At 38.6% G+C, this 19,628-nt stretch overlaps 1 protein-coding gene across 1 annotated transcript in view; it reads right to left on the reverse strand.

Annotated features, from left to right (window-relative positions):
- Positions 1–12,592: 12,592 nt before the first annotated feature.
- Positions 12,593–19,628, reverse strand: part of kif26ba (kinesin family member 26Ba) — a 184,625-nt gene continuing 177,589 nt past the window's right edge. Inside the window, exon 28 of the mRNA XM_062025486.1 lies at positions 12,593–13,665. Coding sequence (XP_061881470.1) covers positions 13,517–13,665 — 149 coding nt within the window. The 3' untranslated portion in view covers positions 12,593–13,516. The remainder of the gene's footprint in view (positions 13,666–19,628) is intronic.

Raw genomic sequence — 19,628 nt, forward strand, 5'->3', positions numbered from 1 at the left:
TCTGACGAGTCCACGTTTCAAATTGTTTTTGAAAACTTTGGACGTCGTGTCCTCCGGAACAAAGAAGAAAAGAACCATCCGGATTGGCGCAAAGTTCAAAAGCCAGCATCTGTGAGGGTATGGGGTTGTATTAGTGCCCAAGGCATGGGTAACTTACACATCTGTGAAGGCACCATTAATGCTGAAAGGTACATACAAGTTTTGGAGCAACATATGTTGCCATCCAAGCAACGTCAACATGGACGCCCCTGCTTATTTCAGCAAGACAATGCCAAGTCACATGTTACATCAATGTGGCTTCATAGTAAAAGAGTGCGGGTACTAGACTGGCCTGCCTGTAGTCCAGACCTGTCTCCCATTGAAAACGTGTGGCACATTATGAAGCGTAAAATACCACAATGGAGACCCCGGACTGTTGAACAACTTAAGCTGTACATCAAGCAAGAATGGGAAAGAATTCCACCTGAAAATCTTCAAAAGTTGGTCTCCTCAGTTCCCAAAACATTAACTGAGTGTTGTTAAAAGGAAAGGCCATGTAACACAGTGGTAAAAATGCCCCTTTGCCAACTTGTTTGCAATGTGTTGCTGCCATTAAATTCTAAGTTAATGATTATTTGCCAAAAAATATAAGTTTCTCAGTTTGAACATTAAATATCTTGTCTTTGCAGTCTATTCAATTGAATATAAGTTGAATAGGATTTGCAAACTATTCTGTTTTTATTTACGATTTACACAACGGGCCAACTTCACTGGTTTTGGGTTTTGTACCTTCTCGGGTCGCAGGTTATAGTTTGCTTTGTGCATAATTTTAGCTGTTTGCAAATGCACCAAATCATTGAATCTCAATGTTTAGAAATAAAGGGTTTGTATGTTCTCTATATCAAGTTCAACAAAAATAGTAATAAATAAAGTTTTGATATTTCTCTTTTGGTCTATGCTTTCTATGTGATTTTGGTGTGGTTCCTGTATGTTTTGATCATTTTCATGGTCAAAATCGTTGAAATTCCATGTTTCCTGATCAAAATAACGCGGCAGATGAGAAGTGAGGCAGACACAGGTGGTGCCTCCACGGCTACACACAAAGTGTATTGAGCGTGTGCGCGGGAGGGGGCGCGTGCTAGTTGCCACGGGGAAAAGGCGGGTCATGAGGCAGCAAGTACCTCTGCCTCAAGGTAGGGGGCGATATATTGTCAACTTGCACTTTAAAAGCTCATGAACTGCCAACAGCGGTTAACCCTTAAGAAGTAGAAGAAGAAAACAACAGACAACTGCTATGCTTCTCGCAAACTGTGATGCTTTTTCGCCCTAAAAATGGAAGATTTGATTTCTAAAATAAGGAATTTTTCATGATTGGACTTTTAATCAAAGCAAGAAATTATTAGAACTGGGAGGTTTGATTCAAACGTGTGTGGTCCGAAGACAGAAAATAACTTGTTCATTTCAAAAGGATTGGTATACTGGAAAATAATGGCTTTGTGGCTGTGCTGCAAAAAACATCTTTATTGCTTTCCCTGCCTTTTAGTCTCAACGAGTGACCGTGTTTGGACCCAAATGGGATATACTGAGGTGGCAACTTGTCCAGGGTGTACCCTGCCTTCCGCCCGAATACAGCTGAGATAGGCTCCAGCACCCCCCGCAGCCCCGAGAGGGACAAGCGCTAGAAAATGGATGGATGGGATCAATCTGAAAAACCTGCCAAGAAGCCTCGAATCACATTAAAACTCATCTGCCCACATTCAAGGTCGTATTGATCTGGCTCTAAATGAGACTAAATATCAGCATCCACAATGCCGATGTAAAGGAACATGGTGAGATATTAAAAGAGCTGATAAACGCCACTTGCTTTTTGGGGAAACTGGAGCTTGCATTTTGTGGCAATTATCTCAATTGAGAAAGAAAGACTTTTAAAACTCAAAGAAAAAGGAGGACTCTTACAACAAAGTCATAGAGATCTTCATCCAGAAGGAAAGGCGAATGGACTTAATTTACAAGTAAAGGTAATTTATACTGTCTAGTGCAGTGGTCCCCAAACTACGGCCCGCAGGCTGGATGTGGCACGCCAGCGTGCAAAATCCGGCCCGCGGGAAGTCCCAAGTTTCCTTTTTTTTAATTTATTTTTTTTAAATAATTTTTTTTATATTTGTCCTTACTAATCCATTTTCCACCGTTTGTTACTCTCTGTTTCCTAGCCACTCAGACATATCATGTCTAAAAATGCACTTTCCCATCGATAACGTGACATCATTGCGCTCGCGTCGCAATTGCGTGCTCTTTCAGTCAATGAGTGCGCGAGGAATATATATATAATATATACCGGTATGTAAAGAAATACAGCCTGGCCCCCGGCCAAATTGTTTTCACCCAAAGCGGCCCCCTAGTCAAAAAGTTTGGGGACCCCTGGTCTAGTGTCTGCCATGCAGTGCTGTGTTAATTGTGTGCTAAGTGTGTTGAAATGTTTTATTCAAGCATGATACTGTGTGTTTTTGTGATTTTGAGCCGGTGCCATTGCATCATACTGTCATGTTTGTAAATCTGACTAGTGGGTCAGTGACTTAGCATCATACTGTCATGTTTGTAAATCTGACTAGTGGGTCAGTGACTTAGCATCATACTGTATGTTTGTAAATCTGACTAGTGGGTCAGTGACTTAGCATCATACTGTATGTTTGTAAATCTGACTAGTGGGTCAGTGCCTCCCCAACCTCAAACCTCACTGCACATCACTGTTGCAAAAATACAAAATGGTTCATTCCTTCTGGTAGAGACAAATTCAGCATGGAACACTTCACTGTTCATTCAACACAGATGCCACAATGTCATTTAAGCTCACCTTTTAAGCATTCACACGCAACAACCAACAATTGGAAGCAAGGATGAGGTGATAAAAGAAAAGTAAAAATATATTAAATCTATTTGTGTGTAGCTTGGACAAAGTTATTGTGACAGTCTCCAGCTGTCGGGTGGGTTCCAAGGACCAGCAAGGAAGGACATGTTGCAGGCAGGTTTAGACTTCTTTATTTTTTCTCCGTCGGTCGCGTCGCTTTGCAGCTCCGCCTCCTCCTGCCCACTCTGCCGTTCGCTCCTCAGCGTCACAGTGTCGTCGTCGTCTTCCTTGCGCTCTCAGTCTCTCTCGCTCTGCATCTGCGTCTCTCTGGCTCCTTCTCTCATCTCCGTCGTCTTCCCTGACGTTTACGGCTGACGCCCTTTCATACCGTGCGAGAGGACATTTAAATTGTCTACAGCTGCGTGCTCCACGCACCTTATCGTGATTGCGACGTCTCTCCCGGCGCGCCCCGCCTTGCTGCTCGCTCGTCGTCCACTCCTCTTCGCTGCCATCCCGGAGTCGGCCCTGGCGGGACACGCCTTGCTATCGGTCCGCCGGCCCCGGCTCCCCACAGTTATGTTTAAGTTTCACTTTTGCATCACATAGCAAAAGACTGGTGCGTTCAAAAACCCTTGATTACAGCTCAAAACAGAGGTGTCACTACTCCTTAAAGACTGGGAAGGCTTAACCCACAGTAAATGAACTAATAATATATAATAATGATTTATTATGATAATTATCCACTGATGATAATCCTACATTAATCCGATAATCTCTATTTACATTATGAGATAAAGTGAAACTTGACATGTTTATAATCATTCAAGTGAATAACAACATGTTATACAATTATTAACACTCATATTCTGTGTCCTTTATGTTGAATTTGTCGCACTTTTTTATAAAAACAAAGACAAAACCCAAACTTGATCTTTTTTTAATCAACCAAATCACTATAAGGGAGCCTTTAGCCTCCCTCAAAAAGTCCTAATGACACCAATCGTACGAGCGCTTTATGAAAAACATTAATGAGACAAAGACCTAAACATGTCATTATTGTAGACTTTTTGATCATGAAGTGTGCCATCTACTGGGCTTTTGGGTTACCAGGTTGGGCAGACTGACACGCATACTTGCCAACCCTCCCGATTTTCCCGGGAGACTCCTGAATTTCAGTGCCCCTCCCGAAAATCTCCCGGGGCAACCATTCTCCCGAATTTCTCCCGATTTCCACCCGGACAACAATATTGGGGGCGTGCCTTAAAGGCACTGCCTTTAGCGTCCTCTCTCACCTGAAAAGGAGACTATTATATATGTCTCCGTTATCCAAAAGTTTATCTACAACCCATAAAGTAGGCAGGCATGGAGCTATTTCTCAGCGTGTGTTTATTCCAGCAGGCACGTTAATACACTGACACACAACATCCGGATTCCCATCATGCATTGCTTCAAAACCACGGCAAGTACTAATGTCCAAAAACATAACAGAGACGAAGCAGAAGAACGAAGAAGAGACATGGCGACGACGAGTAAGAAGATTATGTACGCTTGCAAGTTCCAAAATGATTGGAAAAAATCATTTCAGTTCATCCAGGACAGCTCAAAGGGGAAGGGATATGCTGCCTGCACATTTTGTAGATCAGACTTCTCCATTGAACACAGTGGCCGAACAAATATACTCATTCATGAACGGATTCGGAGGTCTCAAGGTTGGCAAGTATGCTGACACGTGCGTATAGAACGTAGTTAACAATGATAGATGGATGGGAGGGCATACATGCCTGGTTTACAACATCATCTAGATATGTTAATCCTATTTTAAAAAATGTAAACATAAGGTGTTACGTGTATTTTTGTTGTTGTTTTTTTAAGCTAGTTTCAACTGAATTAAGTAGTGGACCGGCTGGCGTCCTGGTGCAGCCTCAACAACCTATAGCTGAACGCCCAGAAAACAGTGGAGATGGGCCCTAGTGTGTGAATGTGAGTGTGAATGTTGTCTGTCTATCTGTGTTGGCCCTGCGATGAGGTGGCGACTTGTCCAGGGTGTACCCCGCCTTCCGCCCGATTGTAGCTGAGATAGGCTCCAGCGCCCCCCGCGACCCCAAAAGGGAATAAGCGGTAGAAAATGGATGGATGGATGATCATGGGCTTCAGGAATGTCACAGCCCCACCATCCCCCCTCACCCTGATTGACTCTCCCACCCCCGTCTCCATTGTGGACTCCTTCCGTTTCCTGGGCACCACCATCACCCAGGACCTCAAGTGGGAGCCGACCATCAGCTCCCTCATCAAGAAGGCGCAGCAGAGTATGTACTTCCTGCGACAGCGGAGGAAACTTAAGCTGCCGACCAAGATGCTGGTGCAGTTCTACTCAGTTCATCCTCACCTCCTCCATCACCGTGTGGTTCCCCGGCGCCACAGTCTGGGACAAGCATCGACTGCAGCGCATGGTACGTGCTGCTGAGAAGGTGATTGGCTGCAAGCTCCCATCCCTCCAGGACCTGTTCTCCTCCAGGACCAGGAGGCGTGTGTGTCTGAACACAGCTGACTCTTCTCACCCTGGACACAAACTATTCTCCCCTCAGGCAGGAGACTACGGTCCATCCAGACCCAAACCTCCCGCCACCTGAACAGTTTTTTCCTCTCGGCCATCAGACACATGAACAATAACAAGATCTGATAGCTCAGTTACAGCTCATTTTATTACCTATTCTGTGTTATGTGTTTTATGTTGCACCATTGCACCAAGAAAAAAATCCTAGTTTGTGAACCCGTTCTCAAACAATGGCAATAAAAACTATTCTGATTCTGATTAAGCAGTAGTCTGTTGATGCATGTGAACATACTGAGAGTGTGTATGTTGGGCATTGCTGTTTTACCAATAATTAGGGTTTCACAATAATAAGCAATATGAAAAAACAAAATGGAGGCTACAAAAAAAATCTTGTTTCAGGCCATAAAAAGCCGAGAGATGGCCTTGAATACAGTGTATGTGTAAAAAGTGAACACCTCTTCATTAGCACTAAAGCTACAGACACAAAATGGTGTGTTTCCAGTAGTGCTTATTTAAAGCATTTTTAGGTGGTTTAATTTGCAGCATCAAGGCCTCCAATACTTAAAAAAAAAATGTATTGCAGACATATATGCTCTACTATGTATCAAGAAGGCAAAGCACATTTCAGATTGGTTGAATACATACCTTTATTTACATTCCCCTCATCACGTTCCTCCAGCAACACACTGTGTCAAAGCCTTGAATCATGCACATAGAATATCACACTACACATACTTCTGTTTCCCATCCTCTCCTTTATGACATAATTGACTCATTCTTTCCGCAGACAGATTGGCACTTACGATTGACAAACTGTTTAAAACAATGTGACAACTAAAAATAATTAAAGTGAACGACTGACTTTTTTTTGTAAATGGGTGAACATTCCCAGCAGGCACAAGACATTGATACAACGTTGATTATACATACAAGTCCTTTTAAAGCTGACTTTGAAACAACGTTGCAAAATAGTTGTATTTGTAAATTGAGACAACAATGATGTCCACCATTGGATCCATCTTGTTGATTCGGAAACGATCAAATTTCAAAGGTCAAATCAACGTCACAACCTGACATTGAATAAACGTCAAAAAGCATATTGTTTCAACGTTGTATTTGTGTTGTACAATATTGGTTGGGAAATGACCACATTTCAATGGTCAAACAACTTCTGAACCCGACATTGATTAAACGTTGTCAAAAAGCATGTTGTTTCAACGTTATGTTTGAGTTGCTCAACTTCAGGATCTAATTCAAAAAGTTCTCAACGATGTGTGCCTGCTGGGTTTGTCCATGAGCAATCATCATTAACTTGCAATCACCTCCCAAATGTAAGATGCTATGTGTCAGTTTGCGGTTCATTTGAAGTACCTCGCATTCTCGCAATCAATCACTTATTAGAAAACCTTATTCCTGAAAGTTGACATCAGACTGTTGAAAACGTATTGCTGACTAATGAAACCAATCTCACACATAGCATCTTCACGTTGGAGATATGCATTGTTGGCACACCAGGCCTTACTGTTAAATACAGTACAATGTGTCTTAGAAAAGACAAAACCCTAAATTCACAAAATAAACCAAAGTAGAAAACTGCATACAACGGTGTGTACAATTTAGTCATGGCATGACAAAGTTGGAGTAAAGTGAATATTTTATTTGTTGAATGGGCTGGAAATGGCACAAGCAAGTGTCAAAGACTGTAAGACATTGTGTTATAAGTACTGTATTTGGGGAAAACAAATCCTTTCTTTTTTTGACGTTATAAAATAAGTTTTTAGCCGACAATTTGACTAAACACAATATTTTGCACCATTCTAAAGGGTTAGAAATGACATGAACATATTCCTTAGACAGCTAATGTGATATGTTTTTTTATTTAAAAAGTACAAATAATTGAATACACTTCTCCCGTATTCAATGCACTGATACAATATCCCATTTTGTTGTTGTATTTAGTGGCGTTTTTTATATTTAATTTGACTTATTTTGTGTGCATGCAGTTATCAGCATCCTCATTCTCATAATAATGTCCCCTAAAACGCACTTTGCAAATGTAACCTGTGTATTTTTGCTCCAAAATAAGTATTAAAAGGGGGTAAGAACAAGTCTTTTGCTATTTGCTTGTGTCATTTCCAGTTTAAAAGCTAAAATAAGACCAATGTAACAGCGGCTAAAGTAATGGCCAGGGTATGAATAATTTTGGTCTTTACTGTACTTAATATACTGTATATACTGTATGTAATGGGCGCAGCAACATATATCATCTTAAATGCATAGTAATTTTAAAAATGATGATATTGGAATAAATAAACCTTAATAATCGACTCTTTCTCAACCTGCTGAGCTCAAATAAATACTTTTATCCACTATGAAAGACAAAATAGAAAACATTCACCTTCTGTTTATAAACACATCATGGAGACATTTTATCCAACATACTTTTAGTTTTTACACCACATGACCTTAATTGCCATGCCGTAAATGACTTTTGACATCCAATCTGGAATACATTTAACACCAAAAGGAACAAATGTGACTTAGCAAAGATGTGATAATGTCCAAGAAGCAATTTAAAGGTTTTTTTCCTCCTCATTCAGATATTTATATTTGTACAAACATGAAGGTGATAAACATGTCAAGCACCAGAGAGAATAGTATAAAACCATCTTACAAAGACGTGGAACACTACAGACCTCAGCGCTTCCTAATTTGGCTGTTATCTGTCTTTTGTTTACTTATATATTAATATATCTATTTTTTGTTTTTTTTAAACACAGAATATTTCTACTTATGGTTTGCATTCCTACACTTTCTGCAAACTATTGCCTTTTGCCTGGAATAAGAGAACTTGCAACTTTGTCCCAGTAATACAATAACAATGCAATACCTCATAGTAATGAACTACCACCTGCTTCCATGTATAACTACAATTTATAGCTTTCTAAAGCGTACTCTAATTGTGAATCTTAATTAAAAGGCCAACAAGGACTTGATTGGCTGATGTTTTGCAGATCCATGATGTCGTGAAGGAGGATCATGCCAGCAAATTTGCCGAAACAACAGCTCATCTGGACTGAATGTGTCCCAAGAAGAGGTAAATACACAGACTGCTTTCAACTCTGATATAAAATACACACGTTGACAAATCATTCATATTCTTTTAAAAATGGAACACAGATACAAATAACGGACGTGGATGTAATAACACTGCAAAAATGTCTCACTGCTTTGTAAACATAGTAAAAGACATCACATCCGTTTGAGGGGATGGTAGAAGGATGTGTAAGGTAAAAAGAGACACAAGTATACTGTATAATGTATATACTGTATAAGTGAGCCCTGCAGGGGTTTGGTCATGATGTGCTGTTTAGACTAAAAAAAGCAACAGGCTGCGCTCACACTTGTCAAATTTAGTCACATTTAGTCTGCTCCCAAACGCTAAAATGACCACCAACGCGTCAAAAGTGCGGTATATTGACTTTTTTCGGGATTCTAAAAATGGATGTTAGAAGATTTTCATGACTGTTTAAAACAGTATAAGCAGATTGGAGTTGTTATTCCCTATTGCAATGTGTAATACTAGAAAACTTCCATCCTCTATTTGGGGCCAAGATATTTATGCATGCAAATTGAGAGGTGGCGTCAAAAAACTTTCCCAAAGCTTTTCTCACTGTCACTCACACACACACACTTACACACACGTGACACGGAGAGATGCAGCTGTGACACAGTGACCCGCTGGAAAATAAGATTCTCTGCAGGTCAATTCAGATTTTTTTTTTCCCGTAATGCAGAGGTCTCAAACTCAAATAACCTAGGGGTCACTGGACGTAGAGTCTGACTGAGGCTGGGTCGCACTAAGGGCCTGATCTGCTAAAGGTTTGTGTGTTTCAAAACATGTGCAAACTTGACAGCACACGCAATGCTGATCTTTTAAGCTTAGCTGGTGCGCAGAGGATTGTGTCTCTTAGCGGAGAGCGCAACCCATTTAGCGTGTCTGTCTTCATGAATATGTAGAATATATCCTGATCATCAGAACGCCCACAATACTGGGAGGAGAAAATGCAAATGTAATCATTTAGCACACAAAGTGTTGTAATCAAGACTAAAACTGTTCTGCGGTCGCTGTTTTTTCGTCAATATTGTATTCAGTATGTCTAGAAAGGATGTGCAAGCTGGCCTTTGACAGAAATAGCTGTGAGAAGAGAGGCAATCTCGTTGCAGCTCCAGCCTACGTATGTGTGTCAACATATACGGATGTCCAAAATAAAAAATATTCAGCAATATAATTTTATAATTGTATATCTGCTGGGTCACTTAAGGGACTGATGTAAAAAATATATGCATTTAGGTGTCTGCAGACTTTTTTAATGACATTCTTTTTTCCATAAACATGTAAAAAACGTATTGCAATATGCATTTTCTTGCGCCTGGAACATTCCAACACAGGCTCACAGTTAGTGCCAGCATCTCCCATTAGCGCACCTACAGCGCTAAAAAAGTGGGTTCTGTTGTAAAGCCACTGCAGTACTGCTTCTAAAATACCCATACAAAAGTGGTACATGTCTGCTGCATGTTTCAAAACATAGCAAAACAGAGCACGACAACATGAGTGTGCAGTAAATGAGTGTCTCCATGGCGAAAGCCGCGTATTACATGCAAAAACCTCATTTAAATAATCAATTCTACACGCAGTCTTAGTAGATCACATGCAACACATCCAATAATAGTACATGCAATTTTATAGCTTGCATTAGCTGTTTAGTAGGGCTGTGAATCTTTGGGTGTCCCACGATTCGATTAAATATCGATTCTTGGGGTCACGATTCGATTCCAAATCGATTTTTTTTCCCAATTCAACACGATTCTCAATTAAAAAACGATTTTTTTTTTTCCCGATTCAAAACGATTCTCTATTCATTCAATACATAGGATTTCAGCAGGATCTACCCCAGTCTGCTGACATGCAAGCAGAGTAGTAGATTTTTGTAAAAAGCTTTTACAATTTTAAAGGACAATGTTTTATCAACTAATTGCAATAATGTAAATTTATTTGAACTATTAAATGAACCAAAAATATGACTTATTTTATCTTTGTGAAAATATTGGACACAGTGTGTTGTCAAGCTTATGAGATGTGATGCAAGTGTAAGCCACTGTGACACTATTGTTCATTTTTTATAAATGTCTAATGATAATGTCAATGAGAGATTTTTAATCACTGCTATGTTGAAATTGTAACTAATATCGATACTGTTGTTGATAATATTCATTTTTGTTTCACTACTTTTGGTTTGTTCTGTGTCGTGTTTGTGTCTCCTCTCAATTGCTCTGTTTATTGCAGTTCTGACTGTTGCTGGGTCGGGTTTGGTTTTGGAATTGGATTGCATTGTTATGGTATTGCTGTGTATTGTTTTGTTGGATTGATTAATTTAAAAAATAAAAATTTAAAAATTTAAAAAAATTTTAAATAAAAAAATAAAAATAAAAATCGATTTTTTAAAAATATGAATCGATTCTGAATCGCACAACGTGAGAATCGTGATTCGAATTCGAATCGATTTTTTCCCACACCCCTACTGTTTAGTGTGTGGTATATGGATCTTAGTAGATCAGGCCCTTAGTATTCACTTCAGAATTATGTTTTAACCATGTGCCTAATTAGTTAACTACTCCTACCTGCAGCTATATAAGCTATATTTTGCCTTAAAGCCTCATGAATGTTACATTTCATGTAAAATGTGTATATTTTTATTTAATCTCCAAAAGATGGTCAGAGACATTACTGCTTGCTTAACGGAAGTTGCCCTTTGTGTTATTTGTTGTGCTGTCATTTTTGTGTTATACTGTAGCGTTATTATTGTTAGTGTCCAGTAATATATTGAACTATTAGGGTGCACGGGCCGCAATTACCCTAAACTATGAAGTTAAGTAGAGGGCCACAATATATGGCAAGTTAGAGACGTCTGCCATAATGTGACCTGGATCTGATTATTTCCATGTTAGTGTGACTAGTACAATTGCGGTTTCTTCAAATCAGGCCTAATTTGTATGTGGTCAAAATCCGATATCCGATGCGACTTTAGTCTGAACCTTCAGGTCTCGCTCATCTGATCTATTACAGCAGGTTGCAAGAAGAAATGGCAAACGAATGAGCCAAAAATGGTGAACAAAAGTTATTTTGGAATTGAACAAACAATGCAAAAACTATTTCAACAAAACCATTCCGTTGTAACTGTTGCTATATTTTTATTGTATTTATGTTAAGGGACTGCGGATGGAAATGTTCATCTTTGCTATAAGTGACATATTTACACAACATCCTGGGTTATTGTGTTCATCAAAGTGCATTGTCCCTTTAAAAATATATAAACAAGCAAAACAACTCTTGGCTCCGACTTCTCACCCACATGCTTCACGGAACAGACTTTAAGTACCCCACAAACTGCAATTGCCACCATTGTTGTCCTCTTCCTTCTTAATTTCCTATGGGAATTAATTCGCTTGAGAACATGTTGCTCAAAATCTTCCAAATTGCTACAGATGCACCAGTACTAAGACCGACAAGAATTTAAGCCATTTACTTCCGCAAAAACTGCACTGCTTGTGACGTCATCTTTAGTGCACGTGTGTGCCCTTCCATGGACACAAAGATGAAAGATGTGTTCCCAAAAAAAGGTCTTGATGAGGACGAGTTGTGTTCTTTTCAGTGGCCAAGAAATTTTTACATGCAGATTAACAAGTGATGACAAAAAAAAATTCCCACAGCAAGGCAAAGCTTTTCTTCCTGTCACTCACACAAACTAGTGACCTGGAGGGACGCAGTCGTGTACAGAGACCTGCTTTTTCTGAAGTCTTCAAGCATGATGGGGATAAGACTCTTACAACCATTTCTCGGGGTCCCATTCTCCATTCAATTCGATTCTCGCAATATCTTTTGTGGGGAAAAAAATGATAATAGAACATTTTTCAAAAGAAGTTACAGGCATCTGACGTACAATATTACATACACGCACAGCAAGTAAGCACAGAGATGGCCTAAAAACGTATTTTAAAAAATATATTCTAAAGAATTTGAATGTTTTTTTTGTATTATTATCGATCTTTAAAGTAAGTTATGAATTAATTTTAAATCTTAATAAATAAGAATCGCTATTTTGATGGGAATCGATTTTCTTGAGCACGCTTAGGTTATAATGCTAATTTCTAACTGTTTAGCGGGTAAGACATTGATATATCTTTTTTTTTTCTGTAATCCACCAATTATTTCACTGATACTGTATGACTGATATTGATTTTTGGATTTTTTTCTTACAATAACTGGTCTTTCTGAAGAAGGGTTGTCTTATATTTGGGTCACTGAGTTAGAAAAACTCTTGACCTAGTGAATGCTAAGCAAATTGGACCTACTGTGCGCATCATGTATCTTTTATCATTGTTATTTTATTACAAGTGTGAACACAGCCTAGCTTGTACATGTCCCTGTTTAAACACAACGTGCTGAAGTTTCTCCATAGTAAACTTCACACACACATATTTTTGGTCCCTTTTGTAAATAAGATGGCGTTCACATTCTGGAGTGTTTTGTTATTTTAAGTCTCACAACCAATGACCTGCAAACACACTGTCTACTGCACTGTATGTGTGCCCATATATGGAAACAATGACCCACAGTAACACATCACATTATGGCAATGAGTTCAAAGACACTAATCTTTTTTCACTATGCTAGCACCATACTATGCAGTATGTAGATAATAGTATTTTTCAATTGTTAACAAGGCACTTTTTATCATCATATGTATTCGTCCCCTTGGTCATTTTTTGTTTTTAAAGAACTGCACAACGATATCAGACTTTTGTCTGACAGTTTTTGAAAGTGCTCCCCCAAAATGGTCACACCTTTTTACGGCTTTGTCCGTATTAACATTAAAAAAAAGATGGCAGTATGGTGGTACATACATTCCTAAGGTAAAGTTACTTATTTGCAGCCCAGTGAGATAAATCTAGCAGATTCGTCTCTCTCCTCCGCCATCTGGACGTCCTTCTGCTTACTTACAACTGAAGGAGACATGTGAGGTGAGTTCATCCTTCATAGTCATCCTCCACCTGGCCCGAGTCCTCCGTCTGCCCGTCTACCGGTGTCTGGACGCCATGTCAAAGCACGTGATCATCATGAGATGAGCTTTGCAGAAGTTCACTCGGGTCTCCAGTTTGTCCGTCACTGTTTCCAGAGCTTGCAGATACTCCAGGGAGTCCACCTCGAAGACCTGCTGCAGCTCGACTAGACCACAAGACGGTAGAACTCGTTAGGCTTCAGTTTCAAAGGTAATCTCGCCGTTTAGGAATAACGACTTTGTTTATGACGCAAGAAAAGTTCCAGAAAACGCCAATTCAGCAAGCATCAAATTAATAACAACAATTTGCTTTTTCTTAAGCTTTATTCAAAAAGGAGGAGCTGCTTCAACATGAAGAATGTAACAAGACAATAACAATACACTCCTGAAGATGTGTAACAGAAGCTAACTTTCATTTAAAGTTGTAATACTGATCTTGTTTCTGGTTTGGTTGTTTTCCTGCTTTAACTTTATCGTTTAAATTGATTAATTTGTTTAGAAAAAAGCATCAATTGGTATTTTGTTGCTTTGATGAGTTATTTTTATCTCGAATTGTTTAGACTACTGCAATGCCCTGTATGTAGGCATTAGCCAGGCCTCCCTCGCCCGCCTGCAGCTCGTGCAGAACTCTGCTGCTCGTCTGCTAACACAGACCCGCAGACGTGAGCACATCACCCCTATATTAGCGTTCCTTCACTGGCTCCCTGTGCGTTACAGAATCAACTTTAAACTCCTTTTATTTGTTTTTAAATGTCTAAACAACCTCGCGCCAACATATCTCTCCGACCTCTTTCAGCCTTACTGCCCCACCCGATCCCTAAGATCAGCCAATCAGCTGCTACTGATGGTCCCTGACACAGGGCTGAAGCTTAGAGGTGATAGAGCTTTCGCCGCTGCTGCTCCCAAGCTCTGGAACGACCTACCTCTGAGTGTTAGACAAGCCTCCTCTCTTCCTGTTTTTAAATCTCTCTTAAAAACATACTTTTATTCCATGGCTTTTAACACTGAGTGATATCCATCCTGCAATGGCGCCCCATAATACACCTGCTGTGAACCTGTTTTTTATGTTTTATTTATTTATTTTTTATCGTGTTCTGTTTGTGTTGTGTTGTGTTTGCTCGGTACTCGTATTATCTTTTAACCTGCCCATTGTACAGCACTTTGGCTACCCCTGTGGTAAATTTAAAATGTGCTTTATAAATAAAGTTGATTTGATTTGAATGAGTAAAATATGCAGACAATTGTTTCTGCAAGACTGTGCGTGTGTGTTCTTGTATTTCTACACTTCTTGAGACATCAACAAGGAAAAGTACTTTCCATAGGAGGACCGGTGAACAAGTTAGGACCGAAATCATGGTCCCAATACGGAAAAAAACATTGCATCTAATAGAGAATGTCTCATTTGTGGTGAAATATATCAAAATTAGGGTGGTCCTAAAAAGGAGGGATTTTTCAAATTGACTGTGTGTCGGTTTTAAAAGTGCTCCCCCTCTGGTCAACATATGAAATAACAAGTGAGTGTGAAAAATTTAAGTGTTCCCCCTCTGGCCAACATATGTAACAATAAGTGTGTGTAAGAAATTGAAATGCACCCCCTTTGGCTAAAATGTATTTAAAAAATAAAATAAAATAAATATGTATATAGTAGTAGTAGTAGTAGTATAGTGGTATAGTAGTATGTATACTGTAATAACTTGAAGTAAATAATGAAGATTAAAAACCAATTACAAACAAAAAATTCAAAAGAAAAATTATTAATTAAAAGCTTACCTTATTTATATTTGCATAGTATGTATATATTATTAATGTTGTAAATACAAATCTTTATATATCTAGAAAGGGTGGTCCTAAAGCGGTAGACATTTTTCGGAGGTCTACAGAAGGTTACAAATACAAGAGTGTGTGTGTGTGTGTGTGTGTGTGTGTGTGTGTGTGTGTGTGTGTGTGTGTGTGTGTGTGTGTGTGTGTGTGTGTGTGTGTGTGTGTGTGTGTGTGTGTGTGTGTGTGTGTGTGTGAGAAGTGAAGTGAGGTGAAGTGAATTATATTTATATAGCGCTTTTCTCTAGTGACTCAAAACGTGTGTGCGTCTTTGTTAACGTGTGCATGCCTGCATGTGTGTGTGGCGGGACAGCGGAGTGCCGATAAAGAGAGATGGCTCAAAGAAAAACAATGATGAGGTGTAAAGAACGCTAAGGGCCCAAAGAAGACGAGAGAAGGGTTTTGCTATGGTTTAAAAGTGAGGTGAAATGTTTGCACTGTGAAATGAAGCTGGCGTTGCACAATAACACTACATCAATGATGCAGCATTGTCAGAAATCATCCTGCATATTTTAGAGCAGCAGACAAGCAGAAACAAAGTGAAAGTCTATTTTGGTAGCTGACGCTATTTTATATGTTTGACTTGCGTAACGATTATTTTATTCAAACACATGTGGGGACGTGTTGGCATCTACAGTTTGTATGTTAATGCAAACTATTTGTCTGTCATCATTGTTGTCAACAACAGTTCTCTAAGTGATACCTTTTCAAATGTGCATGTGTTAAATTGTCGAATACATTGTCACTCAATTTATCATACTTTACCAGAGTCGTTTTGCTTAGTTTGGTTCTTTATTAGTTTTAGGCTACGCAGGCAATTTTTTAAAAACTTTTTCCACTTTTTTAATATGAGTAATGTATAGTGATGCTCCAATGGTAGAAGTGCAATTTCAATGCTATGTGCATTTACAAGAAGAAATAATAAGCACCCTGACAACATCCTTGTTCATTAGTAACTATTTCCTTAAAAGACATGTTAAGGAAAGTGTGTTTTATTTGATTACTCGATTAATCAAACAAATTAATCGATAGTTCTATTAAACTTATAATTAGGTTTGATGCATTACATTTTCATCATTTATTTTACAATTTGTATGGCTGACAAGAATGTTAAAAGATGCATGTGAAAGTTCATTTAATTAGTTTTTACACCTTCTAACCCTTTTTGCACTTTTATGACAGACACAGATACCTGCAAAAAACCTCCCTTTCCACTTACATGCCACGTCTTCGTCATCTCTCATCAAAGGGTGAGCTATTTTGTTTTATTTTAGTTGTGTATATAGTGTTAATATACTTTGGTTTGATCTTGTTTATACAATCACTTAAACTTAAACCATTGTCTGTACAGTTAATACAAGTTACTTTATATGATGGTGACAGTTTATTTTATTTCCAATATTTCTTATGGAGGGAAAATGGTTTCCATTGCACTACATTTCTATGGTCTATCAGCATGTACTTGTGCAATTTTGCAGAGAATGTTGGTCAAATTCCTGACAGAAAGATTGCTTTCTACCGGATGATGTGACGTATAGAGGCGTGAAGTAAAACAATGTCAGAGGTGTCAAATAATGTTGCGATCCAATGTCAATGTATTTTTTTCCACTGATCCTGGAATGAATGTTTGATCATGTCATCAAGGGCTGTGTTGTGTTGATTGACAGTCTAGTCAGTGCTTATGGTTTTTCTCCTGCACTCCATCTTTGTAACGAGGCTGTGATGTCCCTCTTTATGTGACCGCTCTGACAATCTTCTCTTGGAGTCAGATCACGTCCTGCAGTCCACGTCTGTCCTCGATCATCCGAGGAAAAGCGGCGCATTAGCCGCATCTACTTTGTGACCCCTGTTTTTGTTGCCCCCACAATGAACCCTCCAACAAAGTCACATTGACTTATCTACTGCACTACTTTTCCTTTCATTTGTCGTTAATGTGTAAATGTTGACATTAGCAGCTAGGCTAAGGTTCATCACCTGTAAATGTTGGACAAGTTGACCCTCACACTTTAATATTAGACAACCCCTGACTTCCATTCACACTTTACCAGACACACGCTAATGTAATAATACAGCAGTGTATTAGGAAGCAGCCTAAAAAATATATTTTTAATGTTTTTTTTCTTTTTTTTTTGTTTTTTCGATGAGGAAGAAGACTTGAGGAAGTAAACTCCAGAAAGCAAGTAGCACGGTATTATTTTTGCGATTAGAACGTACTCTAAAATTGAAATTTCAAAAGAGTTTCTAAATTGCCGCAGATTAAAATCCTTGTTAAATCATGATTATTGTATTTTGTCTCTGTTAGATAAGGATTTAAGTACAGTAGTACCTCAACTTACGAGCTCTTAACGCAAATCACTTGTATCCTAAATCATTGTTGCCACTGAAATGAACTCAAATCAATTTATGCTTGCCCCCACCCACACACACACACACCACCACCACCACCGTTTTAACATGTAACTTGCATTTTAAAAATAGGAAACAATACAATAGAATGTATTACAAACAACTACATTAGTTTAGTTTTTTTTAAATTAATGTAATAATGTGCAGCACTTACCTTGGAGAGTTCAAGCTGCTCCGTCAAACACACCATTGGCAGCTTTTCCATATTTTCATGACAAAATATCTGCCATTTAGATATTATTGTATCACCCTTAGCTGACTGTTATGACTCATTCCGATTCAGTATGGTGCAGACTAGCAATGATGCACTCAAATTACCTCGCCAAGTCGACTACACACACACACTGTCATGTTTTTGATGATTTATTTCTTTAATTCAATAAATATCTTCCACTTCTTCTCAGTACTGTCCTTCACACTCACTTGGTTTCCTCCCGTGATTGGAAAAACAAAGTTGTGTCAATCTTTGGGTATAAGCTAATGTTAGCGAGTAAAACCTGATGTTTGGGTCAGATCTTAAAGGCTTCACTGTTGCGTTTGCTACGCCAACTAACGGCGGGGATGTTTTTGATGCACAACAAATAGTCGAGAGACAGCTCTTACCTCAGAACACTCTTAATTTGGGGAACTCTTAAGTTGAGGTACCACTGTATCTTTAACTTGAAGGGAAAATATTGTGTGTAGGTGTAATTTATCCTACTTCATGTATACTGGTTGATATTTTTAACATACATTTCAGTATTGTTTTTTCAGGCAACAGTACAGCAATGAAAAAACAAGCTACCATGATAATAGTATGAGCATCGGTGTCCAAAGACCAGCCCGAGGATCATTTGTGGCCGACTGCTATTTGGTTTTTTTTGGGCTCACGGAATATTCCAAAATGAAACACTGCCCACATCATAGTGCAGGAACATGATCAACACACACCACTGTTAATATTAACTACAGTTTTTTATTTAGTTTTAGTCATGTAAATTAATTTAGTTTTAGTGTAGTTTTATCAACAACATTACACAACATTTTACAGTAAATTTAGTCAACTAATATATAAAGTGTAAAAGATAGGGTCTCTTTCAAGTTTATTTGAAAGCACCTTTATTTAGACTATCTGCAAAGCATTTGCTTAACATAAAATTAGTATGACCTTGTGGTCAGGAATGATGTAATTAGTCATTTTTTGCTGCACAAGTAAATGCCAATACCGTATTTTTCGGACTATAAGTCGCAGTTTTTTTTTCATAGTTTGGCCGGGGGTGCGACTTATATTCAGGAGCGACTTATGTGTGAAATTATTCACACATTACCGTAAAATATCAAATAATATTATTTAGCTCATTCACGTAAGAGACTAGACGTATAAGATTTCATGGGATTTAGCGATTAGGAGTGACAGATTGTTTGGTAAACGTATAGCATGTTCTATATGTTATAGTTAATTGAATGACTCTTGCCATGATGTGTTGCGTTAACATACCAGGCACGTTCTCAGTTGGTTATTTATGCGTCATATAACATACACTTATTCAGCCTGTTGTTCACTATTCTTTATTTATTTTAAATTGCCTTTCAAATGTCTATTCTTGGTGTTGGGTTTTATCAAATAAATTTCCCCCAAAAATGCGACTTATACTCCAGTGCGCCTTATATATGTTTTTTTCCTTCTTTATTATGCATTTTCGGCCGGTGCGACTTATACTCCGGAGCGACTTATACTCCGAAAAATACGGTATATTTCAGGCACGTTTTCTATTTTTTATGCTATGTCTCTGGCAAAGCAGGTAGAGTATGTATGTGTATTGTGAAACGGAGTTATGATGCATGCCATCATTATAATTTGTTTATGAGCTCAGGAGAATCGGAAGTAGCAAATACACATACAGTAGCTTTAATTTTTAGCTGTGTA

This window comes from Entelurus aequoreus, linkage group LG02, assembly GCF_033978785.1.
Source record: "Entelurus aequoreus isolate RoL-2023_Sb linkage group LG02, RoL_Eaeq_v1.1, whole genome shotgun sequence".
Taxonomy (NCBI): domain Eukaryota; kingdom Metazoa; phylum Chordata; class Actinopteri; order Syngnathiformes; family Syngnathidae; genus Entelurus; species Entelurus aequoreus.